Source organism: Schistocerca americana, chromosome 1 (genome assembly GCF_021461395.2).
Source record: "Schistocerca americana isolate TAMUIC-IGC-003095 chromosome 1, iqSchAmer2.1, whole genome shotgun sequence".
NCBI lineage: Eukaryota > Metazoa > Arthropoda > Insecta > Orthoptera > Acrididae > Schistocerca > Schistocerca americana.
Window position 1 is genome coordinate 1,148,991,732 of NC_060119.1, and position 18,759 is coordinate 1,149,010,490.

The 18,759-nt window shown below is 37.4% G+C and overlaps 1 protein-coding gene across 3 annotated transcripts in view; it reads left to right on the top strand.

Moving 5' to 3' along the window:
* LOC124619396 overlaps window positions 1-18,759 on the top strand; it is a 111,170-nt gene that overhangs the window by 5,629 nt on the left and 86,782 nt on the right. For all 3 annotated transcript variants that reach the window (XM_047145762.1, XM_047145753.1, XM_047145769.1), the window contains exon 3: window positions 14,638-17,898. In XM_047145762.1, the coding sequence (XP_047001718.1) occupies window positions 14,638-17,898 (3,261 nt within the window). The remainder of the gene's footprint in view (window positions 1-14,637; window positions 17,899-18,759) is intronic.

The window sequence follows — 18,759 nt, forward strand, 5'->3', positions numbered from 1 at the left end:
TGACCTCAGAAATTCGTCAAGAGTTAATCTTGGGATACAAAGCGTCTGCTTTTTGATAGGGAAACACATTGTGACTAGATTCACTATTAGTCAGAAACTGACAAGTTTAGTCAATGATGTGGACCTTCCTACAATTTTCACTTATAATTTCTCTACTCTCCTATTTCCAAAGCACCTTAGTTTACAGGTATGTTGTCCTGAATTTTTTTGTTTTGCAGTCATGGACTTTTCTTCCATGTTAGCAGAACCACCAGCATCCACCCACTACTTTGATTGGTGTTTTCTTTCTGTCATGAAATTGTGGACCCCTGTCTCATCCACAATAACAAATAAATCCACAGTATCATGTGGATTCTGTATGAAAGATTTCAAACGTTCAGAAAAATGCATTTTTGCCTTGCTTGTGGTCAGTATTCGCGAATCAGCCATCTTGCACAAAATTTTCTCCTACCTGATTCTTCCCGCAGAATACACCATGCTCTTTCTTGCTGGCCTTCAAAAATAGCCATTTCATGAAACTGTAATTGTCAGTTGTTCAATATAGTGTTGTACATTTTGTCTCGGTTTTCGTAGGTAGTTGAACTTTCAGAGGGTCCTCTTTCAGTAAAACTGTTTTTTTAATCGAAAAACAAACTCCTTGTAAATGAACACTAACTTTTCATGATATTTCCAAGGACAATAAAATATTATAATTGTGTAAAGAAAAATAATATGTACGTGAAATGAAGTTTCTTCAAGAATCACCACAGCACTTACTTCAGGGTTAGGAAAAACCATAGGAAACCTAATCAGAATAAATGGATAGGGATGTAAAGTTACTACAGTAATCATCTCTCTCTGTCAGGCACTATTTTATGAGAACCTGCTGCTCACACAGCTACATTTGATGTTGAATTATCAGTGGCAGTGGCAGGCAGTCAATGATGAAGTTGAACTAATTGCAGTACCTTTCAACATCACATTCAAACCATCTTTCGTCTTGCATTGGCAAGGGCAGTTACAGCTAGCGGTGCATCTGAAGAAAAACAAATGAGAAACAGCAGCAGTGAGCATTCTTATAGCCTATGGTAAGCAGAACTTGTTTGCTATCAAAAATTTAAATTTAGATATGCCTTTCAGTGTACGGGCAAACCAGAGTCATGTGCTGCTTTAATTTGTCAGAAGGCAGGCAACACTTTGATATTATTCATGTCGTGTGGAAGCTTACTGTAAAAAAATACTGCATGCAGCTATTGAGTCTTTATCCATTAATTTTAGACACTTACTTTCTATGTGGTTATCATTCTGATTTTCAGTGTTGTAATCATGTGTGTCTCGACTGAAATTAGCTGAGCAGTGAAGATTTAAGAAAGGAATGGCTTTGTATGTGTACAGTGCTCGGACAGTTAATATCTGGAGATATTTAAATTTGTCTCTGCAACGATTTCTACAACATATTTTCGTGGTACGTGTAGTGACCGTCTTTGGAAGCTTTAACAAATTCTGCATATATACATTTGCAGCACAGCCCCAGACCATAGTACATTTTAGTAAAATGTCGTCATTAGAACTAGACATTTTCCCTGTAAGAAATATGTTGAAGCTTATTTTTGAGCAAATATGTTCCTGTGATATTCACAAGTCGCGTGCTTGTCCAATACCACTTCCACAGATTTGTCTCCGTTTGTCTCCTGTAGAGCTTAGTTTCGAAGACATAAGTGTGCCATCAAACTTATGTTTTCTGATTCATAATGAGCATGTGTAAGCAAAAGTGGCATACTCAGGCTTTGCCTGCAATGGACCAGCCACTGCAACAACCCAAACACAGCACAGTGAAATGAGATACACAATTCAGCAGTGGCAAGTGCAATAAAACTGCACTACATTATTGTTTGTGAATTTTCTTTCCTTGGTCATTGTACATGAAACATTGCATGTTTCATGATAAAATTTTCTTTCTGTACCAGGGAAATTCGCAAGACGTGTTTCATATGGACCTTTTGTATGATGTAAAAGCTTATATCATCCTGCGGATTGTCATTGTGAATGGTATGTAATGATGGTGTTTTCATTAAGTCTTTTGATCTTTTTGATCAACTCCTTTCCCAATTCATTTCCTGTGGGATTTATTTTCTTTACTGGCAGATGTTAGAAACAGAAGAATAATAAATCAGTTTTTACATTGGTATGTGAAGAAACTGACTGTTGGCCTTTGCCAATATTAATGCTGCACAAACCACTTACACTTTGCATACGTTTCACTATCATTACCCAATCTGATGTGAACCTGGGACTACACTACAGATAAGTCCTTCACTACAACCAAGATTCCTTAGTAACAACAAAACTGTCGCCTTCCGCCTTAACCTAGGCCTTGGACAGTGGTGTAGATCTATGTGCCACCAGAGTTAAGATTTTATGTTTCAGCCTAAATCATTAACAGCTACTTCAACATTGCAAGCAGGTGCAAAGGTACTATGAATAAATTGATAGCATAAATGTTTATGTAAAACTTGCATAGGAAATGTGAAAAATTCTTACTTCTGGCATATGGTCATCATCTGTCATTGGCTACACCATTCCACCGTCCCATTGACTACCTCTAACTTGACATGATGAAACTTTGCCAATATGTGCTCTATACGACACACAAGTGCATCATGTGGAAGGTCATTTTAGACTGTAGTCGGGTATGTAGAGAATTCCTTTCTTTCCCTTCAGTTTTGTACAGTAGTCATTGTAAGTTGTGATTCACTACCATTTTGATAAAATCGAGCACTTTTGTTTGTCAGTCAGCAATTCTAAGTCTTGCCTTATACCTGTTGTGTAGCAACCGTTGTGTTTAAGATATTTCCTATTTCTTACCTGCTATTTTCCTTTACCTTTCCTGGTTGCTACAATCTTTTTTTACAGATTTAGCAGTTAATTTTTTCAACATGAGCAACATACCTGTTGCTGGAATTAATAGTTTGTAGTTCCTGTTTTTGAAATATGGCACAATCAACTACTTGTCCATTTTACTATACATACATGGAAACTTTAATGTTTGTTTTACAGCCCTCAGTTGCTTGATAAACATTATTGCAATATCTGGGTTTTGATGACTGATTCCAGTATGTGTGTGAACTTGGTCAGATATGTAAGTTTTATTTGTTTTCAAAAGATTTTCCCTGTGGAAGTGTTTTCTTCCATGCAGTGGTTAAGATATTGGTCTTCAAACAAGCTCGAATACCCATCTGATCATCCAAATTTAGCTTCTGTCTGTTTTTCCTAAATAATTTAAGATAAATTCCTGGATGGTTCCTTTGAAAAGCATATGATCAATTTACTACCACATGCTTGTCCTCTTAAACTAATCCACTTCTAATGATGTTGTTGATGACATTTTAAAATCCTGATATACCTTCTTTGAAAAGTGCTTCATTTAATTTCCAAAGAAAAATTTATAAGAGTTGTACAGAAAGTTTGTCTCATGTGGTGCAAGTAAAATAGGTTTTTTTTCCTAGGATAGTTAAAATTAATTCAAATTATACTGCATGGTTATGTAACATCTGTAGTCATGAATGAAGGTTTTCTGCTCCTACATTTTTGGCCATTTCTGCTAATTGCCATGGCAGTTGGTATAGGTTTCAAACTACATTCAAATTCTTCCACAGTAAATTAAAATTGGGTATCTTTAACAGCTATAAACTACTTCCGTTTTCATGTAACCTGTTGTTCCATTAAACAATGAGGTTTGTCCTAAATATCATACTGTAACCGATTTCAGATTTTAGGCCAGACCCTGTGAAGTGTTACGTGAGTCCTGCTGCTATTCAGGAGGGCTAGAAACTCTGGTAATCCTTCAAAACTATGTACTCTAGATCGCCAATACCTTGATATTGTAAATTGTCAGGAACTATTCTTGGAGCCTTATATTTGCTCTTTGGAGCAGCAGTCTGGAGACAGTCTCACAATTAAAAAAAAAAAAAAAAAAAATTCTGCCACACACTGTGACATAAAATGTGTGTTGCAGCCTAGAATGTCTTGGGGCCCAGCACTTCTTGTCTCGGTGGTGCATGTACAGGTTGTCAGAATCACACAAGTCTCAGGTTTTGTCCTTTTGGCTCAAAATCACAGTATTACAGTCGTTTCGTTGTTAGTTGCATAGGACTGTGTCATGGTTGTTCAACTCCACCTTCTGTGACCATCGTGCTTTCTCAGAATCCAGGTGACTGGCATTATTTATTTTGGCTTTGCTGGCAGTAACATCTCAGAGCGACTTATTTCCTGGTGACCATGAGGGAGACCTCTTAAACTTGTTGAATGGGTCGTGTGGATACACACTGAATGCACATTGTTTTCTTTTCGTTCCTTTTTGTCATCTTTCTAAGGGACACCAGTATCTGCCATGTGTTTGAAATGCATGAAGTTCGTGCACCCCTTCCTCCTGCACCTTATTTAATGTAGTCGTTTCAAACAGCGTTTCATATTTGTTGATAGGGGGTAAGGGCATAGTATCCTCAGCTCTTCATTACTACTATCTGTGCTGTACAGAGGACTTAGTAACTGCCTCTTTTGGTATAACTTACCACTGACAGTCTAATGGGTATGCAGTTTGTGGCTCAGTTGTTCTGAAGAGAAAGCAGTGTAGTTCAATTACTTTGAGTATTCCAGTATATTACTTGTTCTATTTTGCCCAACTGCCACATTTACAATAGCTGCCAGTTCCTTGATAGCAGTCAGTGCACCTTTCAATTGCACAAAAAGCAGGTTCAGCTGGAAAGAGCATTTACATGGTGATATGTTGCAATCAGTATTTAACAGTTTGTCTCTCATTTGTACTGAATAAGTTAACTTTCATAGTAACGAGGATGGACAAAAACTAACATTTACAATAAATGCAAATAAAAATATTAAATTCTACAACACTAGACATAGAAATAGGCACTGAGGTCGCTTTATGGTACCAGCTGTATCACTAAATGAACTCAAGGAACATCTGGATTAAATAGGTATTGGTTAAAAATAATGTAACAGATTTTTAAGATGCAATTTGAAAAGGAAAAATAAAATATGAGAAAGTATTGCTTAACACACAAATATGTGCCACAATGAAGGAAGGTAAATCAAAGTACTAAAGGTATAGTTTTTACAGGTTACAAATATGTCATTTACGGCTTTTGGTTTTGTGTATGACACTACTAAATTTTGGAAACTTCACAAAGCAAGACATTCAGAAAGTTAGTACTGTTGTTCTGCTTGTTAATAGGTACACTAAGATCAAATTTCTGCCATCTTCTTGTCTGAAACACCATGTCTGTTATAAGTAATCAAGTAGTGGTACAATCATACCCATAGTAGTTGTTAGCTTATTTGCACCATTGATATTTTACATAGCGTGTAAACAACAGTTATGGGAACATTTGTGTTGTTGTATCATGTTGATAGTAATATACTTGGGTCATTTCATGTCAAGTCACCCAGGTCTTGACACCAACCATGTCAGATTTTGATGAAACTTGGTACAATTACGTCTTTTATCATCCTGAAAGCACTTGTAAACTTTTTTTGCTCGATCTCTTATAGTTTTTGTTTTATAAATTTTTAAAGTTTTTAGATTTGGCGTTGTTTCAGCAGTCGGAAATCGTAACTGAAACGTGTCCTCACAACAAAAAAATGTTGTATATTAAAGAATACTCAAGATATCAGTATGAAATTTTGGAATAAGTTTGTGTATTATATCTAAATGTTAAAAAAAATTACCATAAAGATATATTAAAATCTTCCAAATAAAAAAAAAATTTATAATAATTCCCCCCCCCCCCCCCCCCCAACGGGTGTTTAGTTTTACAAAAACTGCAATATCTAGAGTCTCAGACCTGATAGAAAGCTCAAATTTGTTTTAAAATACTCTTAATTGTATAGGCTATTAGATAAAAGAAAAATTATGTTGGCTTTTTAACCTGCTTAATAGTTATCTAATTTTTAAAATAATATTAATTATATTTTAAAAATAAAAAGTACCAAGTGACTTAGACACTGAAAATAAGATTTGTCTTCCTGGAGTACGCTTGCATTTTGTTTTGTTACTCCTGTGTTTTGAAGTAAAAAATTATTACAGTGTTAAATAGTGCTTGGATAGTATTTTATTAAGTTTATTCGAACTTTCAGTAAGTACTGTTACTTAGTTTACAGAGATTCTTTTCCAATATCCTATAAAAGTAACCAGAACAGTAATCAGACCAAAAGTGAAATCAGTATGTCAGATATTCAAACCTGTAGAGTAGGGTTATTTAAAAAATCTGACTGTTTCCAAACAACCTACACACCTTCAAAAAAGTTACAACTGGTATCTGAATTGAGTGAGGAAGAAAAAGATTTGATCCACTTACGATCTGCAATTAATCTGTGTGAATTTAAGAATATATGTTCACACCACAGCTACTACTTTTTAAATGTTTTTGAAAAGTATCAAACAACATGTGTAGACCCACTAAAAAAAACACAAAAAGCCCATCAAAAAATCGTTGAGAAGTGTAGGCTTGGATCTTTCTAAACAATTACTGACAAAAAATATCAGCACAAAACCTGGACAAAAGCTTTGCTCAACATGCCGTAACTTTTGTGAGGAAGAATTAAGAGTTGAAGTCAATGAAAGTGAAACAGATGATGAAGTCATGGTTGAAATAGAATCATTGGAATTCAGAAATGAATCCCTCGTACAAACAAACATTGCTCTTGATAATTTAGGTTTAGGTTTAGGTTTAACACCGATAAAGCTTCATGGCTTGTCAGAACAAAGTAAAGGGTCTTATTTTAAAAGGAAGGTTAGCAGTATTGAAAAGACTGCAAAAAAGGCGGTTTCAAAAGCATTAAAATATGATGCACCAAGTTCTGATGACGACGAACAAGATACAAGTGTGGTTGAGAAAGCAAAGTATTTTGATGTAATGATTTCTCTTATGAAAGAGAAGATTTCATCTGTTGGGAGGTCTAGAAAAATCCAGATTCTGACCTTGGCTCCAGATTCTTGGAGTCGAAATAAAGTGATGAAAGAATTTTATGTAAGTGAGTACATGGTGCGACAAGCTAGAAAGCTAAAATCTGAAAAGGGTATTTTGGAAACTCCTGGTCCAAAAAAAGGTAAAACTCTTTCTGAAAATACAGTAAGACTTGTAACAGATTTTTATGAAAAGGATGAAAGTTCCAGAGTGCTACCTGGAACAAAAGACAAAGTAAGTGTTCAAAAAAATGTGTACATGCAAAAAAGACTCATTTTGTGTAACTTGAGAGAACTCTGTTATTCTTTCAAATGGGAGAATCCCGAGGTAGAAGTAGAATTTTCAAAATTTTGTTTATTGAGACCTAAATGGTGTATCCTTGCTGGTGCTGCAGGCACACACACTGTATGTGTATTCAGTATCCACCAGAATGTTAAACCATTACTGGATGCTGTGAAAATTGAAGAATCTTATAAAGACCTAATTAAGATGCCTTGTGTGCAACACGGAAAACCAAAACTGCATGCTACATCATTGCGACAGCTGTCCTGCAAATGCTGCACTAACTGAGTACTTAACTGAAAAACTAAGTGAAGATTATGATTTAGAAGATGAAATTGTAATCAGTCAGTGGCTTAACACAGACAGGGCAGAAATGATCAGACAGAAGACTACATTTCTTTATTGGTTAGGTCATTGGAAAAGCTCACCCCGTACTCGTTTATAGCAAAATCCCAATCAGCAGCCTTTAAAAGATTGAAAGAAGACCCACCACCCAAAACAGCAATTATTGTGATGGATTTCAGTGAAAATTATTCCTTTGTTACAAAATGAGATCCAAAGTTACCACTGAAATAGAGGTGGTTGTACTCTACACCCAGTTGGAGTTTTTCTAAGAAATGATGAAAACAATGTTTTTGTTTTCAACCACTGTTTTATTAGTGATGACCAAGAACATGTCACTGGTTTTGTTAACTTTGTACAAAAAGAAATTACAAAGTGACTGTCATTCCATCATACTTACATTGACTCAGTTCACTATTTTACAGATGGTTGTGCTGGGCAGTACAAAAATAGAAACAGTTTTAAAAATTTGACTGAACACTTGAGAGACTTTAATTTGAAGGCCCAACACTCTTTTTTTGCAACAACTCATGGGAAGTCAATTTGTGATGGCCTAGGAGAAACTATTAAAAGAATTTTAAGGAAAGCCAGTCTACAGCTTTCAGACGAAGAACAAATAATGACAGCAATCGATGTGTACAAGTTTTGTGAAAAAAATATTGAAAACATTCATTTTCACTTTATTAACAAAAAAGAAGCTGATTTGCTATGGTTAAAACTAGAAAAACGTTTTTCAGCAACCCTAACCATTCCTGGAACAAGAAGTTTTCATAACTTCAAACAACTTCCAACAAACAACCTTGAAATTAGAAGGACTACAGATAGTATAAAACCCTCCTTAGTCTTTTCTTTCCATTCTTTTTCTGATTGGGTTCGTGTTGAACCATCCATAAATAGCTATGTGGCTGCAAATTATGATGGTAACTGGTACTTTGGACTGGTAAAAACAATATTCAATGATGAAGAAGATGCAGAAAATCTATTTCCACATCCTTCAGGACTAGCTGCATCATTTTATTGGCCTGAAAGAGAAGATTCCTGCGTAGTGCCTTTGGAGCACATAGTCTGTGTAAATAGACGCACCTCAATCAAGCGGCACTGGAGGAATGTATTACTTCAAAAAAGACTGTATCAGAAGAACTGAAAGCTCTTGAATGAAGTGGAAAAACAGTTTGAATCAGCATTAATGTTTATTAAAAAGACAAAATTATTCAAAAAGTTCAATGTTTCAAACAATCAGTTGGGTTATGCATAAGTTTCATAAGTACACTATCTTTGTACATAATTCTAATGTAATCTACTATAATTAATAAACATGTTAAAAAGCCATCATTAATTTTGTTTTATCAAGTAGCCTATATGTTTAAGAGCAAATTAAAACAAATTTGAGCATTCTATCAGGTCTGAGACTCTAGATATTGCAATTCTTATAAAACAAAACATCCGTTAAAAAAAAAAGAAAAAAAAATACATATATATTTTTTTCATAGAAAATATTAATATATTTTAATAGTATCATTTTTATCTTCAAATATGTATAATAAATAAACTTGCTGCAAAAATTCATGATGTTATCTAAAAGAGTTTTTAAGATAAACAATTTTAAACTTTGAATACAAATTTCCGAAGGTTCGGAAAACGCAAAACATAAAAAACAACTATAAGAGATAGAGCAAAAAAAATTTGCAGGTGTTGTCAGGATGGTATTAGAACCATCTGAGCCAAATGTCATGAAAATCTAAGGAGGTGGGTGTAAAATTTATTTTTTATTGGGTGATTTGATATGGAATGACCCACTCACCAAGTGGACATCTGCATTTGAGATTAAGTGCCACAATAGTGAATGAGCATTATTATTGTTATTGTTATTATTATTATTATTATTATTATTATTATTATTATTATTATTATTATGTTCATTTCTCCACATCAAGTAACAACTTTCCTGTACATCAGTAATCAGTACCAGTATTTATTACAAGGCTTCATCTAGAAAAATAAAAATGAGATCTACAGTTTTCTGGATTCGAAGAAGAAGAAGAAGAAGAAGAAGAAGAAGAAGAAGAAGAAGCAGGAGTGGCAATAATATCCCCAATACACCAATGTGTTGACTGGAGCTTCCGATAATGTATGTGTCATGGCATGATGAGTTATCCTTATTTAAAGTGCATGGGGACAGTGCCGAACAGTCAGTTTATTTTTAAGAACAGGTGTTTCCATTATTTTATGACTGTTGCATGTGTAAAGGCAATAAATACTAGCTCAATAAAATATATTATGCAAATATTCTTGCTACAAGTGTTTATAGAATGTACCCATTCCATTCCATTATTATTGACTGATATTGGCTTCCATAACATGATTCGTTAAACAATTATTAAATTTACTGTTCTGGTAACTTGTTTTTATATAGTGGTTTCCTTTTATGACCTGTGTTTCCAATAAATTTATTCTATGTATACAAATAATGGAAAATCCAAGATGGTATAATGACAATATTATGAGAAGTGATGGATTGCTATGCACCATATAGTGGGGATATTGAGTTGCAGACAGGCACAACAAAGAGACCGCTAAACAAATAAGCTTTTGGCTAAAAGGCCTTGTTCTGGAGTAGAAAACAAACACACGTGTGCACTCCACTACTCACAGATACATGACCACTGTGTCTAATTGCCAAGGCCAGACTGTGAGTAACTGTGCATGATGGGAGAAGCAATCTGGTTATAGTGGGTGTAAGGAGGAGCTTGGGCTGGGAAGAGGAAGGGATAGCTGTGGGGGGACAGTAAAGTGCTGCACGGTTTGTTGGTGGCCATTCATGCGGATAGACATTTTGTTGGTTGTCATGTCATGCCCATGTAGAATGCAACACAGTAGTTGCAGCTTAGCTTGTAGATCACATGACTGCTTTCACAGTTGGCCTCACTTTTGATTGGATAGGTGATATTGTGACTGGACTGGAGTAGCAGTGATGGAGGGTGTATAGGACAAGTCTTTCATTTAGATCTGTTGCAGGAATATTAACCATGACTCAAGAGGTTGGGAGCATGGACGGAGTGGAGATGGGATGAGGATATTGTGTAGGTTCAGTGGCCGGTAGAATACCACTGTGGGTGATATGGGAAGGATATATTTCAAGGGACAACGAGAGGTAGGCAAAACCTGGTGGAGAATGTGATCCAGTTGCTCCAGTCCTGGGCTGTACTGAGTCATGAGGCGAATACTCCTCTGTGGCTGGACAGTGCGGCTTTATGAGTTAGTGGGTTATTGGAGAAATAAGACACAGGAGAGCTGTTTCTGTACAAGAGTGGGAGCATAATTCAGTCTGTGAAGGCATGAGTGAGAACCTTGGTACATTTCGAGAGGGACTGCTTGTCACTACAGATTCGGCAGCAGTAGGTGGTTAAGGATGTATGGAAGGGTCTTCCTGGTATGCAATGGATGGCTGCTGTTAAAATGGAGGTATTGTTGACGGTTGATAGGTTTGATATGAAAGGATGCTGAAGTAGCCATTTAGGAGTGGAGGTCAATATTAATGAATGTGGCTTGTTGGTTTGAAGACCAGGTTAAGCGAATGGAGGAGAAGGTGTTGAGATTCTGGAGGAATGAAGATAAGGTGTTCTCATTCTCGATCCGGATCACAAAAATGTCATCAGTGAATCTGTGAATCAGGTGAGGTGTTTGGGATTGTGGGTGGATAGGAAGGAAGCCTCTAGATGGCCCATGAATAGGTTGGCAGAGGGTAGTGCAATGCAGGTGCCCATTGCCATACAATGGATTTGTTTGTAGTTGATACCTTCAGCGGTGCCTTTTATATATGGGGCAGTAAACAGAAAACTGGTTACTATGCTTCCACCGCCGTGCAGTCTAGCGCACTGCTTCCTGAGCGGGAAGGCGTGCCAGTCCTCGGCATGAATCTGCGTGGAGGATTAGTGTCAAGGTCTGGTGTGCCAGCCAGCCTGGTGGATGGTTTTCAAGGCGGTTTTGCATCTGCCTCAGCAAATGCGGGCTGGTTCCCCTTATTCCTCCTCAGTTACACTATGTCGGCGATCACTGCGCAAAACCGTCCTGCCACAGAGGAGTGTTCCCCTCTTGACTCAGTACCACCAGAACTGTAGCAACTGAATCACTTTTTCCACCGGGGTTTCGACTATCTTTCGTCGTTCTGTGAAATGAGGAATGTCCTACACACTATCCTTCCCACCCCTCCCCCAATGGTACTCCACCATCCACCAACCTACACAGTATTCTCATCAACCTGTACTCCACCACCACTCCCAACCTGTTGCCTCATGGCTCATATCCCTGTAATAGATATAGATGCAATACCTGCCCCATACATCCTCACTCCACCACCTACTTAAATCTGGTCACAAGTATCATCTATCCCATCAAAGGCAGGGCTACCTTTAAAAGCAGTCATGTGCTTTACAAGCTAAGCTGCAACCACTGTACATTTTATGTGAGCATGGCAACCAACAAGCTGTCTGTCCACCCAAATGGCCACCAACAGACTGCGGCCAAGAAATAGCTGGACTATCCAATTACTGAACACGCTGTCCGACACAACGTTCTTCACTTCAGCGACTGCTTCACAACCTGTGCCATCTGTATCTTTCCTATCAATGCTAGCTTTTCTGAATTGTGCAGGCGTGAACTCTACATAGCAACGCACCCAGTCTTTTTACTTTTCTCATTTTCCGCTCCCTTTCCCCTCCCCCTCCTCCCTTCCATCCTCTGTCTAACCTCCCGACTACACGTAGCTGTCCTACCCGCTCTCCACCTCATCCCTGTATGCTCCTACAAGCAGCAGTTTACCGACCCCCTCCCCGCCCCCAGCCTTCTCCTTACCCCCACCACCCAGATTGCTTCTCCCATTATGCACAATTGCTCGCAGCCTGGCCCTGGCAGCCAGAGAGAGTGGTGTGAGTTGTGTTTGTGTAAGAGAGAGAGAGAGAGAGAGAGAGAGAGAGAGAGAGAGAGAGAGAGAGAGAGAGAGAGTGTGTGTGTGTGTTTCTACTCCAGAATTAGTTCTTTTGGCTGAAAGGTTATTTGTTTAGCAGTCTTTTTGTTTTGCCTGTTTGCAACTCAGTATCTCCAACATAGTGTGTGTAGCAATCCATCATTTTCACAATATTGTTATTTTCGATCATTGATGAGAAACTTGTGCTTTGTGGCATTGTGAGTGAAACAATTTTTGATTCAGGCCTAGTTTCAGAGATTTATTTATTTAATTAAATTTCATTTTTATCTGTCATCAAGCAATATGCCTTGGGAAGAGATTCAGGAGAATCATTCCAAGAATCAGATGAATGTTGTGGGAACCTCAGCTTCGACAGAAACCATTCAAAAGGGCTCAATGAACCTTACTGTGGAACAGTTTGTAATCGCACTTATCATAGGACTATACTGATTTAATTGAAATTACATGTTGCATGTATTACACATTCCAGTTAAGTTTCTCACTGGAGTAATTTTTACTGATCTAAATTATAACAACAATGTATTACTTGTTGTGCCATTGTTACTTAGATATAAAAGACACATTGTTTTGCAGTTTATAGAAAATTTTTGATTTGAAGTCTACTTTATTTCAAGGAGCAGTGACCAAGAAAGAGTGGATTATCATTCTTTTTATTAATTGTGTGGCCCAGGTGTACTTTCATACACCACAAGATGTTAGAAACACCAAACCAAGCCTTCAGATATGTACAAAATAGTCTTTCCCTAGTTTTTTGTAGTAATTTCAAGCAGTTGCTGTCAGTAGTAATGAAGATAGTGGTAGATTAGGAATGTAGGTCAACTGGCAAAATACAAGTTTGGTGCAATATTATGTAGATGCTTCATCTTCATAGTGTGCTGACATGAATCTACGACAGCCGGGGTGCCTTAAAGTTCTTCGTTATTATTATTATTAAAATTTGCTTAAAGCAAAGGAGCAAAATTTAGCCTGCTAGATAATTTGTATGAAACAGTTGCATCACTCCAAGACTGTTTCTTTTGCTTAGTGTTTCCTGGCATTAGTAATAAATCATTACAATGTTCAGTAGTGCTTGAGAGCTAGGTTAGAAACAGGGGATGACTAAGCTGGAGGTGGCACTGACACACATACATAGATTCACAAAGATGGAGGAAATATGGTATATCAAGTTGTTGAATTTTGGCACTCTCTACGACAAAATTATTTCTTTTATTTTAGTCACTATCCTGAGATTCTGTTCCACAAAGTGAAACTCAAAGTCAGACCGCAATTATTTTGCTGCAAAATCTGAGCCCTCCCAACCCCTGTAATGGTACCCAATACATTTATAGGTGTATAAATGGGAAGCAATAGAGGGAAGTTCTGAATTGTAGCATAGATAGTGACTTTTTTATGCCATGAATGCCCTGCATTTCTATCATTTTCTCATTCTATTTTAAATGTGTACAGGTGTACAGTTATTTGTAACTGTTTGTTTTGATGTGGCGGTAACTAAACTATAAGGAGAGTTCCGCACATCAGTAACATTGTACTCTTGAGTTATATGGGTCTCACGTCGCTAGCTTTAACTGCATTATCTGGATCAGCTGCGTCAATAGTCTGTTGCTCCTCAAACCTTTGGCTACTACCTCAGACATCATTAAAATAATATAATAATAATAAAATTAACAGTGTTGATTGTACTCAGAAACTAAACTTTCAAGGTTGAAAGATATAGCAAGAGGGAGAGACTTCAAAAGCATAGAACTATGAAGTGTGGATGGTGACACACACCTAGCAGAGTGATACCTTCTTCCACTTGTTTCAGATACTTATTTATTTTTACACACACACACACACACACACACACACACACACACACACACACACACGAGTTATTCATATCCGTTATCTCCATAAAATAAACAGATCTCTTTTATTTATTTATTATTATTAATAAAATCATTTTTAGAGTGAGATATATTATTTTTCCTTTGTTAAAACCTTGCATCTTACGTAACATCACATTTATGTTCATGTTGCTGTTTTTAAAATGTCGTTTCACTACTGATCACAATCTTTGTGTTACAGGACGTGCAACATCAGAGAGAAACAGTTAAAAGGAAGCAAAAGTCAGCAACAGTGCAGAATGAAAATCAACATAAACACATTGAAAAAAATTGTGAATTGAAAGCCAAGAGAAAAAAGAAGGGTCTTGGGCCCTTGGTACCTACCCAAACCATAGAGAATTCATCTTTAAGCAAGGCATCAGTTGATAAAAAATCTGAAAATAAATTAACTCAGAATGTGTCCAAGACTAGAAGAAACGCCAAAAAAACTTGTGTTTCGAATGAAAAAATAGGTTTGTGTTTCCAGGACCATGCTGCTCAGTCACTGTCCTTGTCAGAGAAACAAAATATCTCAAATAAAAACGAAGTAAAACCTAAAGACCTTGAGACTGGACATGCTGTGGTCCCATCATCTGATGAAAGTGGATCAAAAGTGCCATTGAGTAAAGCAAAAAAAAGAAGACTAAGGAAGAAGCGAATTCTGCAGGTGTTGGGTCTTGTAAACAAACAGGTTCCAGCAAAGTCCCGAAAGAAGAAAAAGAAGAAGTGTGGTGATAGTGAATCTAATCTTGAGGAGAAAGCAAATGACAGCAGCAATTCACAGACTGAATTTAGTAATTTGTCTAGTGACATCAGTACTAGAAACTTTTTGTTTGAACAGAATTCAGATAGTTTAAGAAACACACACAAAACCAATAATATTTGCAATCACATTGTACCCAGAAGGCCAGTAACAGAGGACACATGTTTAGATGACAATGGTGGACATTTGTGTTCTGCTGTGAGAAACAGTTATTCCCAGGGAAATACTTTGCCAAATGGTACAGCTTCGGAAAATCCCAAATCAGTGTCAGAAAATATTTTAGCGACCAAGAGAAAACAGAAGAAAGAGAAACAGGCTGTAGTAAGCTCAAACAATCCTTTATCCTCAGAAACCAGCAATGGTATTCTATTTGAGGGTTTACAGAATGATATTAGCTTGTCACTGAATAGCGGAAATAAGGCAAAGAAGTCATCGGGTCGAAATGACAATACTGTAGAGAAAGGTAAACCTGTTACTGAATCAGTGTCAAAACTTCCCAAATCAAAAGAGAAGGAAAAGAAGATTACTGTTTCAAATCGAAGTTCGGCAAGTACTGAAACATCCAGCTGCGATACTGCATCCAAAGTTTCTGGGAAGACACTTTTGCCTGAAAACACAGTTAGAATTTTACATGAGAGAAAAAAGGAGCCTATAGGTAAAGGCTTTCCAACCAGTTCAGTAGACAACTCTGATAGTTTAAATGTAAGAGTACACACGTTCCTTCCAGAAACTGAAGGTAAAATAATTAAAAATCCTCTTTGCGATACGGAATTGCCCTCTGCTCTCTCACTACAGAGAAGTGTCCTTATAAGTGGCCCCATATATACCAGTCCAAACTTTGAAAACAGAGTCACTAGTAGTGCAGAAAGCAATCAGATATTCAACATCAGCAAGACCTCCTCAGTGCTTTCCAGCAGCATTTGCAGTGCAGCACCTGTAAAATCAAAGGAGAGTGATAACAGTCACGTGAAGATTCAGAATACTAAACCATCAATAATTACTTCAAAGAGCCCTACATGTCGTGTAGACTCATCTGGATTTTGTGTGAATGAGCATTTTTCACTTACTGATAAAAAGTGCGAGAAGACGTTATTAGAGGAAAAGGCTGTTTTTAGCAAAAGTGTGGAAAAAGAAAGTCATATTTCTATACGTGAGTTAAAGCAAAGTCCTTTGGAGTTGCAGGAATTTTCTAAAGAAACAGCTGTTTCATCGTGCGAGAAAAAGAATCTCCCCTTGTTGACTAAAAAGGAGAAAACTACCATAGAAAGTACTAAGGGCATCAAAAATACTCCTGTAAGTTTAGTTGAGGCTGATTGTGGTAAAAGTGCTGCAGATAATTGTTTAAGTGAGTCTTCATCAGAACCCCTCACAATGCCAAAAACAGACAAAACACGTGAAGAAATAAAGGCAGAGAGGGAGGCAAGAAAGTTAGCTAAACAAGCAAAAAAATCAAAGGTGGTAGTTACGCAGAACCAGCCAACTGCAGCACAAACAAATGATGCTGCTTCCACATCCAGTATCACTGCCGAGCAAGCAAATGTTGATGATAATAAACAAATAAAGAAATCCAGTGCAGCTAACACTGTGCAGCTACAACATATTGAAGTTGCTGCTAGCAGAAGTTCCAAGCTAAATGCTGCTGCTGCTGCCGCCACTGAAAAACAAAGTCCAAATGATCCACAGAAGTTACCTGATGGAACCTCAAATATGGCGATGAGTTCGAGTCAGTCATGTGTACAGGCTGACGATAGTAGGCCCAAAGTAAATACTGCAGGTGAGAAACCAAATAAAAGTGATGCCTTGAAGTTAGCTGATGGTATTCATCCAACAGTTGTCAACTCAAGTCAGCCTCATGAACAGGTTAGAAATACTGAACGTAAGGTAGATGTCGTTGCTCAAAGCCCAAATTCAAGCGATGCTTTAAAGTTAGCCGACAGCATTCATCCTGCAGTGATCAACTCAAGTCAATCTCTTGTGCAAGCTGGAAACAGTGGACATAAAGCCAGTGCTGTCAAAAAACCAAATACCAGTGATGCCGTGAAGTTAGCAGATGGGCTGCACACTTCAGTGATGAATTCAGGTCAGCCTCATTCACAAGTTGGGAGTAGCGTTCCTAAAATAGATACTGCTAGTTCTACTCACACAGAGGGAACAAATGTGAATGTTTCTGTGAAATCTGTTGATGGAATTAGTCTCACACAGCATGTATCACCTTGGTCCGAGTTGAAACCTTCTGCAAATGAGTCCAAGACAGATGCTGCTGCAACTGAGCACCCAAATGCAAGCGACTCTTTGAAGTTAGTTGATGGAATTTCTACTCCACAACAGACCACAAATCGGACCCTCACCCAGACTGGCAGTAACAGTCCCATATCGGGAGTTGCAGGTGAGCAAACCAATACCAGTGATGCGTTGAAATTAGTTGACGGTGTTCATCCTACACTGCAGGGCACGAGTTGTGTGGACACAAGTGATGTAGCATCAGGAATTCAGGCAGCAATGGCCCAAATTAATGACCACAAGGCAAGGAAGTTGCCGCAACAGTCGGTCCCAGTACAGAAACGAATCAATGCTTCAGATGATGAAAAAGTGAAGGAAAGGTCTGTTATAATGAAACAGAAGACAGAAACTCCAGTGGCAGCGCCAAGTACAGATGGAAAGTCAAAAGCTGAGCTCAGAGCTGAAAGGAGAGCAAAGCAGGTATATCTTTTTGTATCATTTCTTTGCATTTATTAATAATATAAAGTACTTAAATGTAGTATACATCTAGTGCTTACTTTTTTATTTCATGAGCAAAAAATATGTGAGTTTTTCTGTGAAACTATGTGATTATGCAAAGTTTTAAAATAACAGCTAGATTTACTCTTTATTACACCAAATTATATTCCAGTAATACATTAATGAAACACACAGATCCTCTAATTTAAGGTTTACTAGTAAACTAAGAACTTCAGTGGGTTACCATAGTAAAAACAGCCACATTTTTCGGCTGCACTTTGCAGCTCAGCACCAAGTGTTAACACTGGAACAGTACTCAAGAATAGATCACATTTTAGTCTATATCAACAAAAATAATTATTTTCTGAAAATATAATTGTAGAGATAAAAAAATGTACTCACCAAGCCGTGCCGAAACCACACACACAAATGTTGAGGAAATATGCAAGCTTGCAGAGCCACTGATTCCTCCTGACGGAAGGGCTGAAGGGAAACGAGGAGTGGCGAGATTTAGGAAATGAGGAGAATTACGGAAAAGGTGGTCAGAACTGTGGATTGGGGAGACTTAACAGATGGAATGAGAAAGAAAGACTGATTCAGTCTTTCCTTCTCACCCCATCCAGTAAGTCTCCCTGGACATGTGGTCATGGATGACTTTTCCATAACCCTTCCCATTTCTTACGCCTTTCCAGTCCTTTTCCTTCATCCTTCTTCCTTCCCCTTAAAAGCTTGTACTAGAAGTAGTCACTGACTCTAAAAGCTTGCACATTTCCTTAACTTTTATGTGTTTTATCCTCCCGGTGCTTGTTGTATAGATTTTTTATCTATCTATTTATATCACAT